Source organism: Pinus tabuliformis, chromosome 7, assembly GCF_031772625.1.
Source record: "Pinus tabuliformis cultivar Carrire ecotype Pingquan chromosome 7, CPIR1, whole genome shotgun sequence".
Taxonomy (NCBI): Eukaryota; Viridiplantae; Streptophyta; class Pinopsida; order Pinales; family Pinaceae; genus Pinus; species Pinus tabuliformis.
The window spans coordinates 1,667,230,716-1,667,253,460 of record NC_142293.1 but is presented as its reverse complement, the minus strand read 5'-3'; the positions used below and the strand labels follow the sequence as shown (position 1 = coordinate 1,667,253,460).

Below are 22,745 nucleotides of genomic sequence, written 5' to 3'. Positions count from 1 at the left end.
TAACAATAAATTGTACTTATCTTTCCCTTGGGAAGAGTGCCACTGTCAGTCCTTGATTTCTGGGCCACGTACTTTGCTTCTCTGTCCAAAATCTCAGACTTCTGTTCAATCTTTATTGCTTGGAAAATCAAGCTTTAGATTGACTTTCTCTCCCTTGAAATTAGGGTTTCAGTTCAGATTTTGACTGCCTTGTAACTCGGGCCAGCGAACTTTCATTAAATGCGCAAACCTCCTATAAATCAGCACTGACAGGCTGCAAACTTCTCCTCGATTTGCATGTTGCATGTTTCTCTGCCTCTGTCCCGAAATTCACGCTGGCAGATACAGGAATGACCTTGAACTGTGTGCAGTGGATAGACTTGCTGCCTGGAAATGCATGTAGCCTTTTTCTCTGCCTCTGCCATGAAATCCTCCACAAACAGTCCCTCCTTCAACCTAGAACTGAGTGCCGAAGTCTGCTGTGTATCTCCTAGATTTTCGTGCCCCCTTCCTAAGGCTTGAACTCGGCCTTTAAATCTCAGCCCATGAGATCAATGGTGGAGATCATTTCCCTCACTTCACCCCCTTTTTCATGTGGTTCCCCTCATTTAATGAACTCTCTAGTCACTTTAATTTTTTGTACCTTGTACTTTTTTCTCCACATAAAGTCAATTTAAAATTAGAAAGTGACTTTAATATTAAATGGTATTTTTGTACTTTTTCAGTCACTTTAAGACATAAAGTGACATTAATATAAAGTACCTAGCATATGTACCACATAAAGTGACTTTTCACTATGACTTTAATATTACCCGTAAAGTCACATGCCAAAAAGGTAATTAAAGTTTCTTTCTAGGCAAAAAGGCTAATGCACTAGGAAACACCTCCTTGGTACTCTTATTATTTTTTAACACTTACTTTCCTCACAACCTAAACTTTATGGCAAACTGATGTTACTCACACTACTCTCAAACTATCACATTGTGATTGAGTGTTACAATGTAACACACACAGTACATAAACAATATAAGTATAATCACATTGCGTATGTTTGAAAAATTCAAAATGTTAAGTACTCAAATTGTAAAATACATTGTCAGAGGGAGTGATGCACTCCCCACTTCTTGATATCATATCCATCTATGGAGAAATTTTAACCATCACTCTTCCTTTGTGTATTCTAAGGACATTAGTCACAAATTTCCCTTCTGTAAAAATATGTTGTATAATATACATCGTAGCCATTTCAATTCAAACCTGCAGGGGTACTCTCATGCGTCATTAATAACTTGTTCAGAGGCAGTCATAAGCACTTTTGCACATGCATTCTCCCTTTTAAGTGACTAATACTTATTACTTTAAATAATATTGATCACATCATCTTTTAAGGCTTGTCCATTTTCATATAGAATTGCTTTCCCTATGGAAGTATAACAATTATATAAATATTTAAATCTTAATTAAAGTTCTTAGTATTTATTTCATATAATTTAAAATGTATGCAAAATTAAAAGAGAAGAACACCTCATATTTGATATCTACTATATACTCAGAATACTTTATATGTTCAAAATTTTCAAAATGTATGCAAAATAAAAGAACATACTTATAATGTGGACCCTATAATATACGCGGAAGATAATGCACACTCAATTTCAAATGCAATTATGAAGCATTATTACCCTATCTTTATTTGAGAAGTTTACATGTATAGCATTGTTTTTTTTTTTTTTTTGACATTAACGGTTATAGCTTTTATTTATGGCGGCAAACTGCCTGCCGCTAGCGTTTACATTTCAGTTTGTCCAAACTGTTCAGCATTTACATTTCAATGAGTTCATAATCTGTTCTGTCCAACTCACGCCGAGAACAGGAAATCTCACAACAGACGAACAGAGAATCCGCCTAGATGAAGGAAGTGCCCGGCTTTGATCGCTATAACGACTGAGTTCGACGGGCTTCTTTGGACAAACCCTGAAGCAGCGCGCAATGGAGAGTCGAGCTTGAATGAGACCTCGGTTTCTATGGAGGATATACAGGCGGCATAAGGATTTTCAACGCACAAGTTGCCATTCTTGAAACTGCAGAACGAATGATTCCATTGGGGAATGAAAAGCTTTGATGGTATTCAGTTATGAATGGAAGTCATTGTTCGGATGTGAGAACAGTGGAGATTCTGGACAGGATCTGAGATGATTTTAGAGGAGATTGGGTCCGCGAGAGGAGATTTGACAGGAGAGAGGGTGTTAATAAAGGGATTGTCTGAGAGCGTCCTGAGATCAAGACTATAAGCTTTGCAATTACCTTGAGGGAAGGACCCATGGAACAGAGTATGGCGGAGCAGCGAAAAAACCAAAGGCTCAGAAGGAGCAGCTGATCGAACAGAATGAACCTTATGGAATAGGACAGAAGGATTCCTTCGAATTAACCACCAGAGCTCTTCGGTTGCAGAGGGAGCCAAGATTGGCCTCCAAATCTGCTTGAGAATTGAGCCCCCTTAGTATGTGATAGAAGGAGATTTTCCTGAACTTAGGCAGTAAGAGGTGAATTTTTTGGATAACAGTGGCTAAATGGACCTGATGAGGAGCCTTATGAGAGGACATTGCTTGGATAATGAGCCTAGAGTCTCCAAATACACAGAGAGAGAGAATGTTTCGATTAATCGCCAGGTTCAGTCCTTGCCACAGTGCTAGAGCCTCTGCTCTATTGTTGGTTTCGGTGCCCAGGCCCCAATGGAATCGCAGTTCTGTTGATCCTCCAGGTTTCAAGAGCACCCCGCCACTGCCTGCCGCCCCAGGGTTTCCTTTAGAAGCCCCATCGAAGAACAAACAGTATTCATCTAAGGCTGATCTCCACTTTAGAAACTCCTGTTCCTCCAGCCTGATCTCCCAGTTGGCATGGATAGGAGCAGAAGGTGTGGGTCTTTCGTTCAGATTCGGTGCCAGTTCTTGGAGCCATTGCTCCTCTTCTTTGAGCAACTTCAGTTCATTCCTGGCAGTAGAGTTGACTTCCAAAGCCTCGCTTAGCAGAGCTTTGATTTTAGAAATTACTCTTGTAGGATTGCAGCTTTCTCCTCTGAAGATCCTATTATTTCTCTCCAACCACAGCTTCCAGCATATAAATTTAGGGATCCACATCCAGCTTATTTTGAGAAGACTTTTTTTTTTAAGGCAAAAGGGAGATAGAATGACCCAGGTTCGGAAAAGATTAGAGATGCTTTCTGGAAGAACAAAATCTGCATGGTTTAACCTCAGAACTCCCTTCCAAACTACCTGAGCAAAAGGGCAGAGCAACAGCATATGGTTGACATTTTCTTCAGCAGCCAAACAAAGGGAACATCTGGAGGGCCCTTCCATCCCTCTTCTTCTCAAGTTGTCTCTGGTGAGAATGCTATTGTGCGCAACAGTCCAACAGAAAAAGTCAATTTTGGGGAGAGAGGGGAAATCCCATATAAATTTCCATATAGCTGGATTAGGAGGAGCATAAGGGACAGCCAGAATACTTTTGTAACCTTCGGCAGCTGTGTAAGAGCCTGAGAGGGAGCCCCAGCCTCTTTTGTCTTTAGAAGTGGCCTTTGAGGGAGACTTGCCTTGAAGCAGATCCAGCAGAAGTGAAGCTTCCCCCTGCAACCTATGAGGTATCTCTCCCAAATTCCAACAATCCCAAAGCCTATCAGTGTCGTTCTTCCAGGTGGAAATGTCCCACAAGGTGTGCAAGTTGGAGGACTGAAGCCAAGCTCTGATATTTGCAAGCCCCTCCACTTGAATCAGCGGTTGGTCTCCAAGAATTGAATCTTCCCAGATTTTAATTTTTCTCCCATTACCTGGGATCCAGTAAAGTTGCTGGCTGAACTGCTCCATAGCATGATTGCAGAGATTGAAGATCGGGGATCCTTTTAAGGTTCTTGGAGGCTTATCCAGGCATCTCAAGCGTTGACCTTGGTAGTATTTCTTCCAGATGACTCTTTTGCTCCAACTTGATTTACCGGAAACTAAGTTCCACAAAATCTTGGATCCCAAAGCAAGGTTTTGAGCAGCCAAGTTGCGCAGATGGAGGCCGCCTTCCAGGAGAGGTTTCTTGATGGTTTCCCAGTTCACTAAATGGATCCTTCTGTCGTTGTTGTTCCCACCTTCCCAAAGAAATCTTCTCAACAAACTGTCCATTTTGCTGAGAAAGGATTTGGGGGCGAGGAGAATTGAGTTTTGGTAAAGCGGCATACTTATAAGGACTGACTTCATCAGGATGACTTTCCCTGCATTATTCAGCCATGAGGCACCCCAAGCTTGAATTCTGTTCTTTAACTTATCGAGCAGCGGCATCCAATGGGCAAGTTTGGGTTTGATTTTGAATATAGGGATCCCGAGATATTTAAAAGACTCCCAATTACGATTTCCATCCATTTCTAAAAGCCTTGCAATGTCAGACAGCTCCTTGATCGTGCAGTTCCAGCCATAGATTGAACATTTCCGATAGTTAATTTTACTTCCTGAAATCGATTTGTAAATGTCCAGCTCCTTCTTGAAAGATCTGGCAGAGATTAGGCTGGCTCCTCCAAGCAGCAAAGTGTCATCTGCGAACTGTGCATGGTTGATATCCTTCACTCTCTGAGTCGTTCTAAGGCCCGGTAGAATTTGAATCTTCTGGTTGTGATCAAGCTGGAAACTGAGGACCGAGGCCTGAATAGCATAAAGGAGAGGAGACAGGGGACAGCCTTGTCTGAGGCCTCTAGAGGCTTGGAAGAAGTCAGTTGAGCGGCCATTGACCAACGGAGCGATCCATGGCGAGGCAATACAGGCATTCACCCAGCTTATGAAGTCGGATGAGAAACCTAGATTCTTCATTACATTGAACAAAAAATCATGTCTTACCCTATCAAAAGCATTAGACAGATCGAGCTTAATAACCATACCTTTCTCTTTTCTTTGGCAACTTGAATGGACAGCTTCTTGCACCAGCACAATGTTGTCCAAAATCTTTCTTCCTTTTATGAATCCGCCTTGATTTTCAGGGATGATGGTTGGCAAAATATTCTTTAACCTGTTGGCAATTATTTTGGAGACCAGCTTGTAGCTAGAGTTGCACAATGATATGGGCCTAAATCTGCTAAAGTCAGCAGCTCCTTTCTCCTTTGGGATCAATGCTAGAAATGCCGAATTGATGCCACCGCCCAGCTTTGCACAATTCTGGGATTTTCTGACCATTCTTAGTAAATCTTTGTTGATTGTCGACCAGCAGGCCAAGTAAAACCTGACGGTGAACCCATCAGGTCCTGGGGCTTTATCAGGCTCCATAGAATCCAGAATATGCTTAATTTCATCCAAGCTGATCGGAGCAGTCAGCATGGCGTTGTCCGAGTCCTTAACGCTATTGGGAATTAAATCCATCGGATAGGCCTGGGGGTCTATAGGGTTTTCTTCAGGAGCCGAATAAAGATCTTTGAAGAAAGAATAAGCAGCTCTCTTAATGCCATCAAAATCCTTTATAACTGTGTTTTGGTATTGTATCTCAGAAACTGTTTTGAAGTGCTTTCTGGCTTCGGCTTGCTTGTGAAAGAAGCTGGTGTTCCTGTCTCCGGACTTTAACCATAAATTTCTAGATTTCTGTCTCCAAAATTCTTCCTCCTCCCTGCTAGATTTGTGAACCATTTTTTGCAGCTCGACTTCTTTTTGAAGGAGATTTTGAGTTACAGGACTGTTCTCCATTGCTGTTTGATGGGCAGCAAGTTTGTTGAGAGATTCTTTTCTTTTGGCAGTGGGTGTTTCCAATCTTTTTGCCCACTCCTTAAGACTTCTTTTTAAAACTCTAATTTTCTCTTCCCACACAAAGAAAGGGGAACCACGGACAGGCCTATTCCAGGCATCCGAAACTACATCTTGAAATCCTTCTTGCTGAATCCACAGAGGGCTGAACCTGAATGGAATGGGGCCTAAATTACCATCCAGTGAAAGCTCAAGGAGGATAGGCTTATGATCAGAAATGAGGTTTGGAAGAATTTTAGAAGTGGCCATTAGACCGCAAGTCAGGAAGGATGAGTGGACAAGGAATCTGTCCAAACGGGCAGCTATATGATTTGGGGCTAATCTTTTGTTGGACCAGGTGAATTTGCCTGAAGTAGGTTTTATATCCTCCAGGTCCCAGCCCAGCATAATATCTTCAACCCATTCTCTAGCAGGGTCCCTTACAATGGAGCCTCCCTTTTTCTCACCAGAAGCAAGGGTGACATTCAGATCCCCTGCAATGATAATATTCCCTGGATTTTGTTCTGAAAGAAAAGATTGAATCGAGTTCCAACAAATTTTTTTTTCCCCTGGCAAAACAGGAGCATATACATTAAACATACTTACCTGTTGACCAGAATCTTTGTGAAGGAGCTGAGTGAAAAGCCAATGGGGATTGCTTTTTTCTTGAATGAGATCATAAATGGAGCTGTTCCAGAAGGTGGCTATTCCACCAGAAGCACCTCTTGCGCTAATTGCTCTTCCTGGACCTTTTTGCCAAAATACTTTACTGGATTGGAGGAGAAGGGGTTCCTCCAGCTTAGTCTCCTGGATGAGAAGGATTTCAGGCGAATATATTCTCACTATGTCTTTGACGGCTTCCTCTTTCAACCTGCTGCCTAATCCTCTACAATTCCAGGAGACGTATTTCATTATTTACTGGTTTGGGGGATTGAGGCTCCTTTTGGAGCCCTGTTACTCTTGCGCCCAGATCTCGTATTCATCATTCCTTTGAGGGTTTTTTGAGAACCTTGGAGAACATCTAGGTAAGTTTTTTCCTCACGCTGTTTCTTCTTGGATTTCCGGCCCCTTGTCGATTTAATAGGAGTGACTTGCGAGTTATCTGTTTCAGAATCTCTCTCTTCCGAGTCCTCCTCAGATTCGGAGGCAAGGCTGATGTGCTCTTCATTACCTTCTTTCCCCTGCTGACCATCATCAATCGGAGGAGCCGATGATTCTCCTTCAATATCTTTCACTTGCTTCGACTTATTTCCAGTTTCCTCTTGTGTCTCCATGGTTTCCACCTGTTCTCCTGAGGAGGAGCCATCTTTGATTTCAGCATTGGACTTTGGATTAGATTGAGGTTTCCCCAACGATGCAGAGGTATTCTGCCCCGGGGGTTTTGGGACAGCCTTTCCCTTTTTAATTTCTTTCCATCCTTCCTCTTCAACCGTGGTCCCTGCTGAAGCTTTTGGGCAGTCACGCTGGAAATGTCCATGCTCATGACAGGTTCGGCATTTGAACGGCAACTGCTCGTAATCCAGCTTCTGATAATGCTGCCATTCTCCAACTGATAGCTTGACCGCTTCGGGCAGACCGGCCTCCAGATCGACTTCCACACAGATTCTGGCGCAGGTATATTGGCCCTTGTGATCAGCTTTATCAATGAAACGACCCAGCCCATTTCCGATCTTCTGCAGGGATTGATAGCTCCAGCAATGTATCGGGAGATTCGGGAGGCGAACCCAGACCGGCGCCTCCTTAGGGACATCTACGGAGGGGTCGAAGTCGGGGCTCCATTTATTTAGGTACAGGCCTTGATTTCCCATAAAATACGGCCCGTTTCTGAACACCAAATCCCGATCTTCTTTGGTTGTGAATTCAAAAATGAAGTAGCCTCGTCCCACAGCATAACAGATCACATTGTTTTTTAGCTGAGGTCTCCAGTTCCTCTGAATCCATTCGTCCGTGATTTTTGTGGATGGCCAGCGGCCCATAAACTGCCCTACTAGGCCTCTGTCAGCCAGAGCTAGGGCGATTTTGATCGATTGTTCCTCTGGGAGAGCAATCTCAGGTATCTCTTCAAGTTTCTTAATGAACTTCGGCGCCTCTGATGTTTTGCGTTTCTTCCTTTGCTGTTTTAATAAGCTGCTGAAGGCGTCTGCAGGTGAGATTGGAGGGGTGGGAGCGGCCTCCCCGCCCCCTGGTCCGCTCATGGCGTCGATCGCTGGCGGCTGTGGCTGTTGCAATCCGTTCAGCAGAGCCGCGCGCGGCTAGGTCTTCTAATCTACAATATAACAAGATCTACATGTATAGCATTGTTAAACACTTCATATCCTCATAATAGGACATCTTAATCTCATACTTTAATATTGGAATGGTTGGTCAAAATCTATATAACATAATAATTCCATCATATAATCTTGTGGACATTCTCTCTACATTGCCATTCATATCATTTCATTAATCAAATATATTTATTACCTTTATAAGATGCATTGTATTGAGCTGTATTTTTCCAATTCAGAATCTCTTGTTATAGACCTTATAATAACTCTCGATAATACGTTATGTTGTTTATGCAACGGGAATTAAGTGCATGTAGATTTTCCATACCTCGTATTCAATGAACACAGTTGGATATCTCATAGGCTACTGCATTGTTAATATACATACTAATTATTCATAGGACTGTCGATTATTATGGATTCATAGGATTGAATGAATTGTCTTCTGTTCCACTTCTTAAAATATTACCCCCAATCCAAACTATTAGTTTGATCACAAATTTACAATAGTGTTTGTTTGATTTGAGAGATTGCAAAGGCATTAACAATAATAACTGGCATCCAGATCAGGTTTTGTTGTTTTTCATTTTGCATTACCCCGAATAAAGTGGGCCATTGAAAAAGAGTTCATATCACTTTCATTAAGATTGATGAATGAAGGTACTTGGAGATCTTCGTCCATATGAAGTATTTCTATTCATGTAATTGCATATACTTCAGTTTCTTTGATGTATAATGATACCTGGAGTTCTTCATCTAAATTAAATATTTCTATTCTTGCTATAAAATTTTCCATTAAGTATATTGATGCATGAGCAATGATATGTGGATAGCTTCATTCATATATTAAGTAATTTATGAAGTATATTTATTACTTTATAAAAGAGTGGGCCATTGAAAAAGAATTAATAACACTTTCATTAAAATTGTTGAATGAAGTTACCAGGAGATCTTCGTTCAAATGAAGTATTTCTATTCTTGTAATTGCATACCTTAGTTTCTATGAAGTAATAATGATACGTGGAGTTCTTCATCCGAAAGAAGTATTTCCATTCTTGCAATTACATTTCTCGTTTTTATGGCTCAAACTTATTATATATGACAACAATATGATATGACTAAGGATCGAACTATTTAGTCAAGGCCACATTAGTGTAAGTTATGTATGGTGTATGTTGACATTTAAAGGGTAGGGACTGCCCTGCTTTTGGTGCACACAAGTATCATACTCCTGTATGATTCTCTTGTTGACCGACATTTCAATTTTGAAAGAGTTGGTTTTTGTAATGGTGCACCGTGCTACCCTTATCATATATAATAAATTAATAACCATGTCTTGGATTTCTTAATCTGAAGAAGAATGGTTGTGATGTCCATACTACACCAGTCAAATCTAACCATCCTCCCATAACAACCAATATTTATATTCTCATAACAACCAATATTTATTACGTTATTTAGATGTTGTACTCTTTAGTGGGACAGGGTGCCTGCATGATTATCACCCAAGTAACTAACAGAACGAGCATTTTCTATGGTGCTGCAATTGCTACTATGGCTCTTAACAAATGCTTTGATGCCTTCAATGCCAAGATGACCTCTATCACTATCGTTCATGATAGAGGCCAATCTTTTCACACAGAACAAAGTAGATCTGTATGACTCTGCGATGTGCAAAGAATGCATTATACTTGTCTGAATGTTGAGTTACTAATTGCCTGATACTGTCTGGAAGAGAGCAAATAGGATTCTATAGATTATGCTGCTGCAAAATAGTGTCAAGGTTTTTATTTTTGATTCTGTTGACTGACAGATAATAAATGCTGTTATGAGTGGAAGAGATGTTGTTGTAATAATGGCTGCAGGCGGTGGCAAGAGTCTTTGTTACCAGCTTCCTGCATTTCTTCGTCCTGGGACTGCTCTTGTTGTGAGCCCCTTACTTTCACTTATACAGGATCAGGTATGCTATTTTCCAAGAAAAAAGAACGTCAATTTTCAGATTGTGTGTTTGGAATAGGTCTAATATCATGATGGGATGCAGGTGATGGGACTTACTGCTCTAAATATTCCAGCAGGCATGTTGACATCTACAACCTCAAAAGAGAATGAAAAGTCAATCTACAAGGCTCTTGAAAAGGGTGAAGGAGAGCTTAAGGTTTTGTATGTGACACCAGAGAAGATATCAAAGAGTAAGCGATTTATGTCCAAACTTGAAAAATGCAACCATGCAGGCCGCCTTTCTTTGATAGCAGTTGATGTAAGTATTCAGAACAAGCTGCCCAAAATAATGTAATTTAATTTTTTAACTGTATTTCAATGTTATTCTTCTCAGTTGTGCACTTATGTTAGCTTTAAAAGCAGATTCTATTTTGGAACTTACTGTTCTGGTAACACTTACAACCTAATTTCAGGGACGAAGATATTATTATGTATTACCATTTTTTAAACGTGTTTTCTGAGAAAAAGAATATTCATGAACATAATTTGTTCAAAATGATAAAACAAGCACCATGATTATAGTAAACCCATTGGCAATGTTTTACAAATGAACTATTGCCCCAGGAAACATTCTTCAGCCACAGTTAGGCTTTAACCATTATTACATCACTGAAACACAATCCTTGAAAGATTCTTCTGCTGCATCACTCCAATCGAAAAATTACTCTTCAAAGAATCAATTTAGGACAACTATGTAAGAAGAGTAACTCTTGATAAAATGATTGTAATGGCTTGTCAGTACTGAAAATGAAATACCTTTGTACTGTTCCAGTGCTCTAAGCAGAGGTCAATGTGGGATAGTTTGTATCTTCTTGGGGTCGACCTTAACTCCATCTGCCAAAAATAAATGCCTCGAATACTTGAGTGTTTTTTTATTTTTATTTTTAGTTCTGGTGGTAAATAGAAGTCTTCATATTAACAGGTAGTTATAAAAATATGTTCAAAAATATAAGCTGTGGGCCCTTTAACTGAGTACTACCTTTAGATGCCCTTATGTTTCTAGTCTCCCATGCCTGCCCTATAACAAAAAAGGCCTTAGTGTATGTGTTTATCTATCTCCAGTTTATATTATAAATTTATAACTACTGACATTACAGTAACATAAATAGATCATTAAACAACAGCTATCGATGTTAACTAATGCCTATATACTGAGGTTTATATATACTACTACGTTGGACAGTAAAAGTCATCACCATCTGACAACAACCTTGTGAAGGTCAATTCTGTTAAAGTTTCCAACTCTAGTAGCAAAGTTACCAGGATTTGGATACGGATTCATCAGCTTTTTGAAAATCCAGGATCCAAATATGGCAAGGAAACAACAAGTACAAACAATATATATATATATATATAATTTTTAAAAATAAAATTTGCATTATATATATATATATATATATATATGTATGTATGTATGTATGTATTATTAATCATATATGTGTGTGTGTATTATTAATCATAAATATCACTTACATATATTCATAATATATATATATTATTAATCATATATATGTATATATTAATCACAAATATCACTTATATCACTTGTATATATATATATATATAAATTTATGTCTTATTAACCATATATATGTATCTATTAATCACAAATATCACTTATATACTATGAAATCGGATTCGTGTCCGAAAATCAGGACACGTTCGAATCCGGAACGTGTCCTGATTCGGACATGACGTGTCCCGATTTTCAGACATGAATCCGGAAAACAAGAACCCGCAAAGCGTTATAAAGGTGTATTTCCCCATTGTATTTGCACATTCACTTGTTTACTTTGTTGTGGGTGTTTGGGAGCAAGGAGAAAAGGGTGTGGGAGCATTTTCAAGGAGATTCAAGCAACATGTAAGTGCATTTTCTCTTTTTTTTTTGCATTTTTATTACAACAGTTTGCATGTGCATTTCTTTTACAAATTTGTGCATTTTTTGTTTATTTTTTTACAACATTCATGGCTCAATCAAGGGCAACAGGGAAGGGGCAAAGGAAGGGGAAGAATGTCCCCATTGGAGATGCCCCTCTTCTCCCAATTTCATCAGGGTCTGCAAGTGTTCCCTCTATTGCAAGTGGGGCTGCAACAACAGCTTCAAATGTTGAGGGAAGACTTCCTCCTCAAGGTGACAAATATCCCTTGTGGAAATATGTCACAAGAGAGCAAGGGCCACCCAACAAGGTGAAGGGAGGAGGCAATGTGAGTTGGAAATGCAGCTATTGCCACAATACTTTCAGGAGCACATATTTCCGTGTGAAAGGTCTTTTGTTGGCTTTGCCAGGTTGTGGAATTGGAGCTTGTACAAACGTGCCTTTACCAAAGAGAAAAAAAATGCTAAGAGAGTCCAATGTTGGTATGGCAAATGTGGCTGCAAAAAAAAAAAAAAAAAAAAAACCAAGAATGATGACCCCCTTCCATTCGGGAAAGCAGCAACAAATTCCCATTTGAGAGTTTTGGTGGGGGACAAGCATAAAAAAGAAAGACAATTTCACTTGGTCCAATGAACAAGATTTTTCAGAAGGAGAAACGTGAAGAGCTTGATCTCACAATTGCTTTTTTTTTTCTATCAAAACTTCATATCCTTTAATGTTGCACGCTCACCTTTATTTATTGAGATGTGTCGAGCTCTAACTCAAGGGGCTTCATCAGGATATGTACCTCCTAGGTTAGAGAAGCTTAGAACCACATTGTTGACGAAGGCAAAAAAATAGGTGGAAAAAATGCTTGAGCCTATTAAAGCATCATTGCCAACATTTGGGGTTAGCATTGTTTTTGATGGATGGATAGATCCAACACGACACCCACTCATCAACTTCATGGTGTCTTCCTTGAATGGTCAAGTTTTCTTGAAAGCAGTGGATGCATTTAGACAATACAAGGATGCATAATATATGGGTGAGTTGTTTATTAAAGTTATTGAAGATGTAGGTGTTGATTTTTGTGCGCAAATCATTACAGATAATGCACCTATTTGCAAGGCTGCTGGCATGATTGTGGAAGCTAAATATCCACGCATGTTTTGGACACCTTGCATTGTCCATTCGTTGAACTTAGCACTGAAATTTATTGCTTTTGATGTGCTTTGGATTGGTAAGATTATTGAGGATGCACAACATATCCGTAACTTTGTCCAAAATCATACAAATGCCCTCACTATCTAAAAGGAGTACAACAATCTATCATTGTTGAAGATTGCAGATACACGATTTGCCTCTTCATTCATCATGATGAAGAGGTTGAGGGAGGTCAAGACTGCTCTTGGGGCCATGGTTATTTCAGAGTTTTGGTCTTTTTGGAGAAAGACAGATCAAGTAGTCTCTAAAAGAGTGAAGGACACAGTGTTGGACTATGCTTGGTGGGAGAGGGTAGATCTACTTATTCAGATCATGGACCCTACCATTTCTTTGCTTCGATTTGCAGATACACAGACTAACCCATCCTAGGAGAGGTTTATGAGGGATGGGATTCCATGATTGAGTCCGTGAGGAACATTATTTTACAGAGTGAGTGCCTCGAGTATGAGACATCATCAGAGGCCTTATTCACCACTATACAAGATATTCTTGCCAGCAAATGGGACAAGAATTGCACACCTTTAGATTGTTTGGCTCACTCATTGAACCCAAAATACTATAGCCATGAGTGGCTAAATGGTGGACCTTCCCGCAGATTCCCTCACATGGATGTGAAATCTCACAAGGGAGGAAAGATGCATTCAGGCGGGTTTTTCAGGATCGAGCATCCCTTGATGAGGTGGAGGATGCCTTTGCAGAGTTTTCCATTGGCACTGGTCGATTTGCAGGATATGATCTGATTAGAAATAGGGGGGCTAAGAAGCCCTATTCTTGGTGGGAAAATTATGGGGCAACAAGCCCTCCTCTACAACATTTAGCCATCAGGCTCCTCTCTCAGGTGACTTCATCCTTTTGTTGCGAGAGGAATTGGAGCACATATGGGAATTTGTATAGTGTCAAGAAGAGCAGGTTTGAGTAGTCCAGGGTAGAGACAATGGTGTATGTGCACACCAACCTTCGTCTTATTTACAGGCAGAGGGATGAGTGGTTGAAGGGAAAGACAAAGATGTGGGATGTCTTTCCTGATGATATGGGTCTGGACAACAGTGTTGAGTTGGCATTGGCCAACTTGGATCTCAATGATCTAGTGCTAGAGCCTGTCACATTTGATGATGGTGATATTGTAGAGGGGTCATCCTACACACCAATAGATGCAAAGATGACTTTGGATATAGGGGAGGAGGATACAATAGAGGAGAGCAACGGTGACCATGATGATGAGGACAGTGATGCTGATTTTGATGATGATTATGAGGATTGATGACTTATGAGTAATGAGCTACCTATGGCCTTGAGGCTTGTATACTTGTAATTGTTTTGTATTTGCCATTTCTATTTGCCATTGGCATTGCACTACCTATGTAACACATTTTGATTTTGATGATTTAGTGAGAAAACTACAGTGTCTTTATCTTGCTATATTGTCTTTCTCCTATTGGATCATTGATGAATTGAATAAGTATTATGATTTATCATTTATGTCACAATTGTATTTGTATGCATAATGTTACTTTGTAAAACTTACATCTAGATGAAGATCTATGTTGATATATATATATATATATTTAAAAAAATAATATGTAACGTATCCGAACGTGTCCGTATCTGACACTCGAATCCTCGTATCCATCAAATCCCAAATCCCCGTGTCAGGTGATTTATCTTATATATATATATATATATATATATATGTAATAGTTTCTTTCGTCCCAACAAACTTCTTTATTCTATTGTTTGTTCCAGAACACATTTCATGAAATATGTGTATTCTATAAAATTCAAGCAAACGTTGGTCCATATGTAGATCTAATATGCATAGCCGGTAGATTGCATATTTGTGATATGTTACCAGAATGAAACTAGAGGCAAGGAAGAGTGTTTGTCCCAATATGAAAATCTTGGGTCTCAAAAACCGTTGGGGGCCTCGTTTCAGTGCGCATTAGGCCCTACAACGATGATTTACACTTGTTTGGGGGGTCTAGTTTGGCGGGCCTCGTTTCAACATGCATTAGAACCTGTTGCGCCTACTCAACAAGGGATACAGTTCCCTTGCTAATCACGAATATCACTTATATATATATTATTTTATTTTTGTCTATCAAAAAACTTTCATTAATTCATCAAAGAGATACAACATACATTCTAGAGGCCTTCTGCTCTCTTGGCTTCACTCCGACTGGATTTGTTAGGCAGAAGAGCAAAACAAATACAGAAAAGATGTTTCCAATTTTTACATGAGTTCCAAAAATAACTTAGCCATATAACCCAAAACACAGACAAAACAAAAGACAACCAATAGATTTCATATTAGAGCGGAGGGTTTGGGCCTTGAGTGCCACCTGGGGCCACAGGAGGGCCATGCCCTTCATGAACATGGTAGTCAATATGCGCCAACCATGCCTCAACCTCATCCAACCACTCACTATTGCGGCATTGGCTATGCCTCACCGAAGCAAGGCTCTCCAGAATTTCTCCCTGGCTATATTGAATATCATTGGTGTAACCAATAATCTCATTCCGGTCATCATACCTCTGCAAACGGATGGCATCCAGGTTTGCTTCGATATCCCGTAACTGATCAGCTATTGAAGTCAATGACGGAGGCTTCTCTACGCTGCCTGGAGACTGGGCCTAGGCATGAGCCAGCTCGCCCTCCACATCTACCCCTTCCACCACTTCCTCGTTCAACATTTCCACTCGGTTGGCCCGCTCCTCTGGCTGGCCACACCCACGTTGATGTATCATGTCTACCACCGGCGACAGATAAACCAGACACTAGATATTCCAGGCGAGGGAGGTACACCACTCATTCCGACAAGCCCACCTGTTTCCATCTCGGTGGAATATATTCGCCACCCAACCCGTGCAGAGACCCCAAATGTTTTCAGCACACTGCCAATGGACCCCAATAAGACAAGGACTACCCCAATAATACACGAGTATGCTCCATTAGGTCTTCATCTCGGATGACATGTCTCAATATAAGAAGGCAGGCAGCTGCATCATCATTACATCTTATCTCATAGATAAGAATAATGCACAATCAAAGGAAGGGGAGATCAATCCTCAAACCCTACTAATCTCCAAGTCAAATCTCATGACTTTCATCTCAGCTATATCAACAAAACAGACATCTCATCACATCTTGTCTCAACTTGATTCCTTTGATCATTAGCTGAACAATGATGTCTCGATCTAAAGAAAGAGAATCATTATAGGGGAGCTCAAGCTACCATCCTCTTTCCAAGGACAATACACAGGATATGACTTACCATGGAAGGTAAGGATCACACCTATCTTATCATCAGGACAATAGGTAGGATACAACGTACTGGTGAGGTAAGACTCACAATTATCTTAATGTCTGTTGATCTTCCCAACTAGACCCTTAAGAGTCATTGGTAGAACACTTGCATCCTCTCACTTGGGCAGGATACTACGCACCACAAATGGTAAGGATTGCAACTATCCCAAGTTGTTGATTTCTGTAGCATCGGATGTGCTCTTGCCTCGAGATTTTGTAGAGAGGCTAAGACACATGCATTCTCCAATACCCAGAAATCGTTTGGGAAAATTCCACCTAGAGATGGTTTAATTAAAATAATTAACTTTTTTAAATGGTTCCCTAAGTCTAAACTTAGGAAATTTGGTTAATTAAAGGGTATTAATTAAATCAGGTGTGAATCTTCTAGAAGAAGACGAGGATCAACTCCCAGCTAATCTTAGCCCTTGATTATGTTTTAATCTTGGCCCTTGGAGTTCCAATGAGAGATTATAAGGAGTTCGATGGGCACTTGGAGAACATATCGAATGAGAGATTTGAGATTGAATTTCTCAAGAGTAGCAGCGTTGAGTTGCTTTAGTGAGATCGAGTGACCTTCTTGCAATGAGGGGTAGGGATAGTAGTCCAGAGGAGAGTTTTCCAGATTCGGAGAGTGCAAGGCAGAGAAGGCATAGAGCAGTTCAGAAAGGCAGCGCAGAGCTTTAGAGGGAGTTCGAAATTCAGCTAGGAGAGTCAAGATCTAGTGCCAGTAGCCGGGGTGCGAGATCGGAGGGCCAGAGGGTCGAATTTCCAGACAACAGGAGCTCAGAATAGGAGGTAACGCAAAGCCTAGCAAGTGTGACACAAAAGATGCACAAAGGTAGCGTTGGGCTAGCGACCCTGTCCCTGATCAGTGTCGGATCTCCCGAATCAGTGTGAGATTTTTCTCACTAACTCTTTGCCAATTTTTCTTTGTATCGGATAGCCAGTTTGGGCATCCAATGATTTGTACTCAGAAACTACTGCATAATAATAAAACCCTCAGTTGCTGCATTGATTTTCCTGAGTTGGGTTTTTCTAGGGACATTGTCCAAAAGCAACTGTGTAGATGTGTGTGTGTTAATTTCTCTCCTGTGTCGTATTTAGTTTTCGCAGTAATTATTTTGTGTAGGCTGTAGTGTATGTATTTCAATATTTGCTATAGGAAACTGCAAGTAATTTGTTCAAGTAATTAACAAATAGGAGAAAAATCATCAGTTTGATGCAGTAGGAATCGGGTAACCGATTTTTCACACAAGTCACCTCAACGAGGAACAATCCCAACAAGCCCAGCTTGTGGGTAGGATGCCAACTAGGGTATAATTTGTTAAGTCCCAAAGATGACAATAGGCAGGATGCTACTTACCATGTGGTAAGCATCTCAGCTATCATATTTCCAGACAATAGGCAGGATACTACTTACCATGAGGTAAGGATGACAACTATGCTATTATCCAAATTTCCCTCAATCCCAGGAGCCCTTATTTCTCCATTCCTTGCCCTGGGAGCTCAACAGGAGGGAAGTGCTACACTTAGTGTTCTTGATCAGCGTGGGACCCCTTCCTCTCATAAGTGCCTGCACTAGGCTTACGACTGTTAGTCCTGGCCATAATGCATGACACTTAGAGGATATCGGGTTAACCATAAGCTTACATGCTGTAATACAAGGATCCAATTGTTGCCTGCTCATCAATCAAAATGTGATGGAGTTCCATTGCTCTTTTTTGCACCATATACCAGATATAGTAATATCTGACCTTAGTGTACATGGCCTGTCCTGGAGCACAAGATTATCTGCATGTCAGATCGTAGTTGTGCCTAGTATATGCTCAAACAACCTAAAAAGAGCTTTCTCAATTATACTGACTTGCAACTAGTCATGCTAGCAACAAAACATACTGTCACTCAAAGCAAAAAATTTCAGTTTTTGTCACATCCATAAAATCATGGCAGACCTGAGGCAATGCTCAAATGTGCTCAAAATCATCAATATATAATCTCAAGTATTCGATAGTGGGTCTCAGATCATAAATTGCCTTCTTTGTAACATTCCAATACACATATCTAAGCTTTATACAACTCAAAGAACATATTGCAAATCAAGAATACATCTAGCTGTCGGCTTATCGTGGGAATCCATCAAAATTGTATTTGAAGAGGAGGCTCTCTTAACTATGTCAATGTAAACCATCTCTGACAACATGCTTCCATAGACAAGGAAATCCTTATTATCTTTCTGTTTCTAATCTCAGGAAGTGGATCATCAAGGATTGACTCCTTTTGACACTAAGCGCTGAAATACTCTTAATTCTGTCAGAATTAATTTGTTAGTTTATAAAACCAAATATAAAGACATACCTTCAATCATGAAGAGATCAGAGGTCGCATCAGACGTCCATCAGTTCAAGTGTACCAAGCTCAGAAGACTTGCTTCAATTCACAATCATGGAGGAAGCCATTTTTACACATATCTGATAACAGGTGCTGAAATCACAACATAATCCTTTCCCTCTGAGAATATATTCCTAATATTGCGGAACCATTTGACACTGTAACATCTCTATCATCAAGAATGGTCCTTGCATGAAGGACACATTGCTCAATGGACTATTGCATTTAAAATACTTCCTCTGCATAGGAAGCCTCTTCAATCATAGACATTAAACTGGTAGTCTGGGACCCTTCCTTTAAGATTTGAGCTTTGATCCTGTTTAAGTGCCATACTTAATCATGGGATGACTCAATGTCCTCCTCAACTCTATATATTCCTCAATCTCGATGTTGAGGACCAAGTCCATACATCCATCTAAACTTCATGTTGATCCCAGAACAAGAACAAGATCAATGATAGCAGATTAAATAAACACAAGGATGGTGTGCCTGATAATAGGGCAGGACTGTCTTTCTTCTCAAGGTATAAGTGTGGCTCCTTCATTTTCTTGCATCAACTCCCTCTTCCTGCACCAGTGTTCACTTCATGCACCACTTAGCATCCATATGATCCTCAAGAAGGATTTTCTTATCACATCTTCATTAGGAAGTTAGAAGTGTTCAAATAATCAAGTATTCATGCAGGAAGGATAAGCAATAATCTAAAACGATAAGTCTAAACAAGAGCAGCGTCATAAAGAAATAACATAAGTCTAGAAGGTACTTATATTTAACAAAGATTGAAGGAAGTGGTTAGCTTTCTCTTGATCCTTCCCCAAGGGTCACTATTGTCCATCAACCATATGTCAATGTTGCCTTCAGAAGAAATTTGTACCGACCAAAAGTTGTATACACAACGGAAATCTTTAAAATTCTTCAAAGACGTAAATGTCCATTGTATGACATGCAACTATATATTGAATAAGGTATATTGAACTAATATGTGATATGATTACAAATGAGAATGAGGGGCTGCTTATATACCCTAGGGAGGTGCCCTTTCATGAATGGTCATGTCTCTAAGACATGCCTCTTCATTACTAACTAACTAACTAACTATAACTATTATTTAATATATTTATATTTATATTTATTATTTTTATATGAATTATATTCATAACATTGCCTCTCTCTTCAAGAAGCTTTGTCCTCAAAGCTTACTGAGAATATCTTCTCGTCTCTAAACTTTCATCTTCGTTGATACAAGATGATATGATGCTCTGAGTGATAGAAAAAATTGTCGTACTGAGAACGGATTAGACCATCCTAGATTAATCTTCTGTGGAATCTTCTGATCTCTGGAAATTTGTGATGAATAGCTATCTTAGGACTCTATTCTGCAGGACTCGATTATGCAAACTTCATTATTATTGGGAACATAAATTTGTCGTTTATGTTCTGAGTGATACTGGTACATAGATTGATTGGAAAGTCTGCTCTTGTGATTCAGATGTCGATAAATAGTTCTTTTGGTTGGACTTTCCCTTATCATGTTAGTGGTTGTTTCCTGATTTCCTTCAGGTGCTGTTGTTGTTGAGTTGGCTATTGAATCATCATTTGGAATGTCTGTCGTTTGAACTGCAACTTCTGCATGTGTCTTCAGTTTAGTACGTTTATACTCTGCTTGAGTTACAATTTTGATTGGATCAGTATTTGTTTCTTTATCTTCAACTTGGACTAAAACGACTGGAGACTTCGATACTACTTCTTGAAGTTGTTCTAACTTGTCATTTAGTGATTTCTTGTCACTTTTAAGCTTCTTTATTTGCGTAAGTAAGGCTTGGTTATGATTCCTTAGACGTGAAATTTCATCATTTTTTGAATTGTTGACTTTGTCCTTGGTATCTTTCTCTTTATTTGTAAAATTTTTAATCTGCCTTAATAATTTTTGTTTAAGGGTTTTTAGGCACAAATTTTCTTTTTCTTTTTTTAGTCTTTGTTTCTTAACCTTGGACATTTTTATCTGTGAAAGTAATTTCTCATTGTGGTCCCTTAGACGCCAAATTTCTTCGTTGCTTTCTATTGATTTTTCATGAAATTGATCTTCGAGATCTTTATATTTATTTTTTGATGCTTCCTTCTTTTGTTGAAGTTTTGCAATTTCTTCCTTTAATCTTTTTATTTGTGTCTGTGTATTACCTTGATTTTCTTCCAAAGTAAACAACCTTCGACATTTTGGACAAGGTATCATGTGATTTTTAAAAATCGATAAATACTGATCTTCAACGCGACAAAATGGACATCTGGTCCAAAATGTATAGTTATGTATGTAATCCATATTTTCTTGGTTCATCTTCGAATTACACTCCATTTGCTTTTTCCTTAAAAAATGGACTACTTTAAAATACGTGCCCTTTTATTTGATAAATTTGAATAATAATAATAATACTAATAATTATTATTATTATATGTTTTTTTTTAAACCTTCAAAATTTTAGTAGTAATTCTTTTTATAACCTTCTATGATATATATTTTTTTATTAATGGATTTAAAATATATTTATTTTTAACTCTTTGATAATTTTTCCTTGAACTGTGCTTCCTTTTTTCTTTAGCTTCCCTCAACTTAATCTTTTAACACCTCTCCTAAATCAAAATGAACCAACCCGTCTTAATGGTTATGGTCACGATGCCTTGCTGGCCATGGCAAAACTTGTTTGAATGGTTTTGAAACCATTTGATTATTTCTAACCTTAAAAAAAAAATAGGAACAAAAAAAGGAATAAGGAGATGTGACCGTACAAATTTAATTATTTCAATTGTTATGGTTTGGTGAGGCTTGTCGAGAGGAGATTATGGTGGCTTGTCAGAGGAAGGGAGTGGTAGTGGCATAAGTCTCTCAGGTTTGGCAAACAAGGCGACTAAATGGTGGCCCAACGTGACAGTTGATACATGCAAATAAACGAGAATGGACAACACAACGGTCAAGGAGGACACTCGGGCATGAACGGGGCATTAACCCAGGATGTTTGAGAGTGAACTTAACTATCAGGAACAAGCAAATGGCGTTGTTTGCAAGGTCGTTTGAGGTAAGGTGAGAAAACGACACAGGCAATGGTTCAACAACAAAACAGGTTGAATGGGTTGGCGACTCGAATCGGTAAGCTGCGACAATGGAAGATACGACAAGAGACAGGGACGCGACAACAGAGAATAGATAGTAGTCAGACGGTCGGGTAGACACAAAGGAAGTTCGGTCGACTTGGAGTGATGACTGATAGCGGATGTGGGCAGTACTGCCCAGTGTTGGCGGCAGAAGTGATGAATAAGACATGTGAAAAAACAACACGACGAAACAGAGAGTGGGAATTGGTGGAGGGTGACAGATAGGACGCATAGATTCTGGGGACAAGGGAAAAGGAACGAAAGATGGTAAGTCTTTTTTTGGGGTAAAAATAGATATTGTTTAATTTATTTATTTTTTATTTTTTTAATAAGCCTTTGTGTTTTCTTTAATCTCCTTTTAAAAATATTTCCGACTTTTTATTTTTTCCATTATATATATTGACTCTTTTTTTATAAGATATATATATATATATATATATATTTTCTTTTTTCTTTTTCTAGGGTACTTTTTTTCTTTGAACTATTTTCTTTTAATTCCTTTTTTTAATTCGTTTTTTTTTAAAACTTCCTTTCTCTTTTTTTTTAAATATAATTTTATGGCCAAAGGCCTAATAACGAATCTGGTAGAATGGAGAACCTCCCTGCACGTAGCAAAACGCTTGAATTGTGACGGAAACAAGGTTGACGAAATTGATAGCCAAAGGCCAGATCAGACATGGTTCTGATACCAATTTAACGACCAAAAGTTGTATACACAACGGAAATCTTTAACATACTTCAAAGACATAAATGTCCATTGTAAGAAATGTAATTGTATATAAAATAATGTATATTGAACTGATATGTGATATGATTACAAATGAGAATGAGGGCCTGCTTATATACC

At 39.2% G+C, this 22,745-nt stretch overlaps 1 protein-coding gene across 1 annotated transcript in view; it reads left to right on the top strand.

Moving 5' to 3' along the window:
• The window catches only part of RECQL2 (RECQ helicase L2), a 280,758-nt gene that overhangs the window by 36,177 nt on the left and 221,836 nt on the right, over window positions 1-22,745 (top strand). Inside the window, exons 3-4 of the mRNA XM_089454855.1 lie at window positions 9,798-9,944; window positions 10,026-10,241. Of these exons, the coding sequence (XP_089310981.1) occupies window positions 9,798-9,944; window positions 10,026-10,241 (363 nt within the window). The remainder of the gene's footprint in view (window positions 1-9,797; window positions 9,945-10,025; window positions 10,242-22,745) is intronic.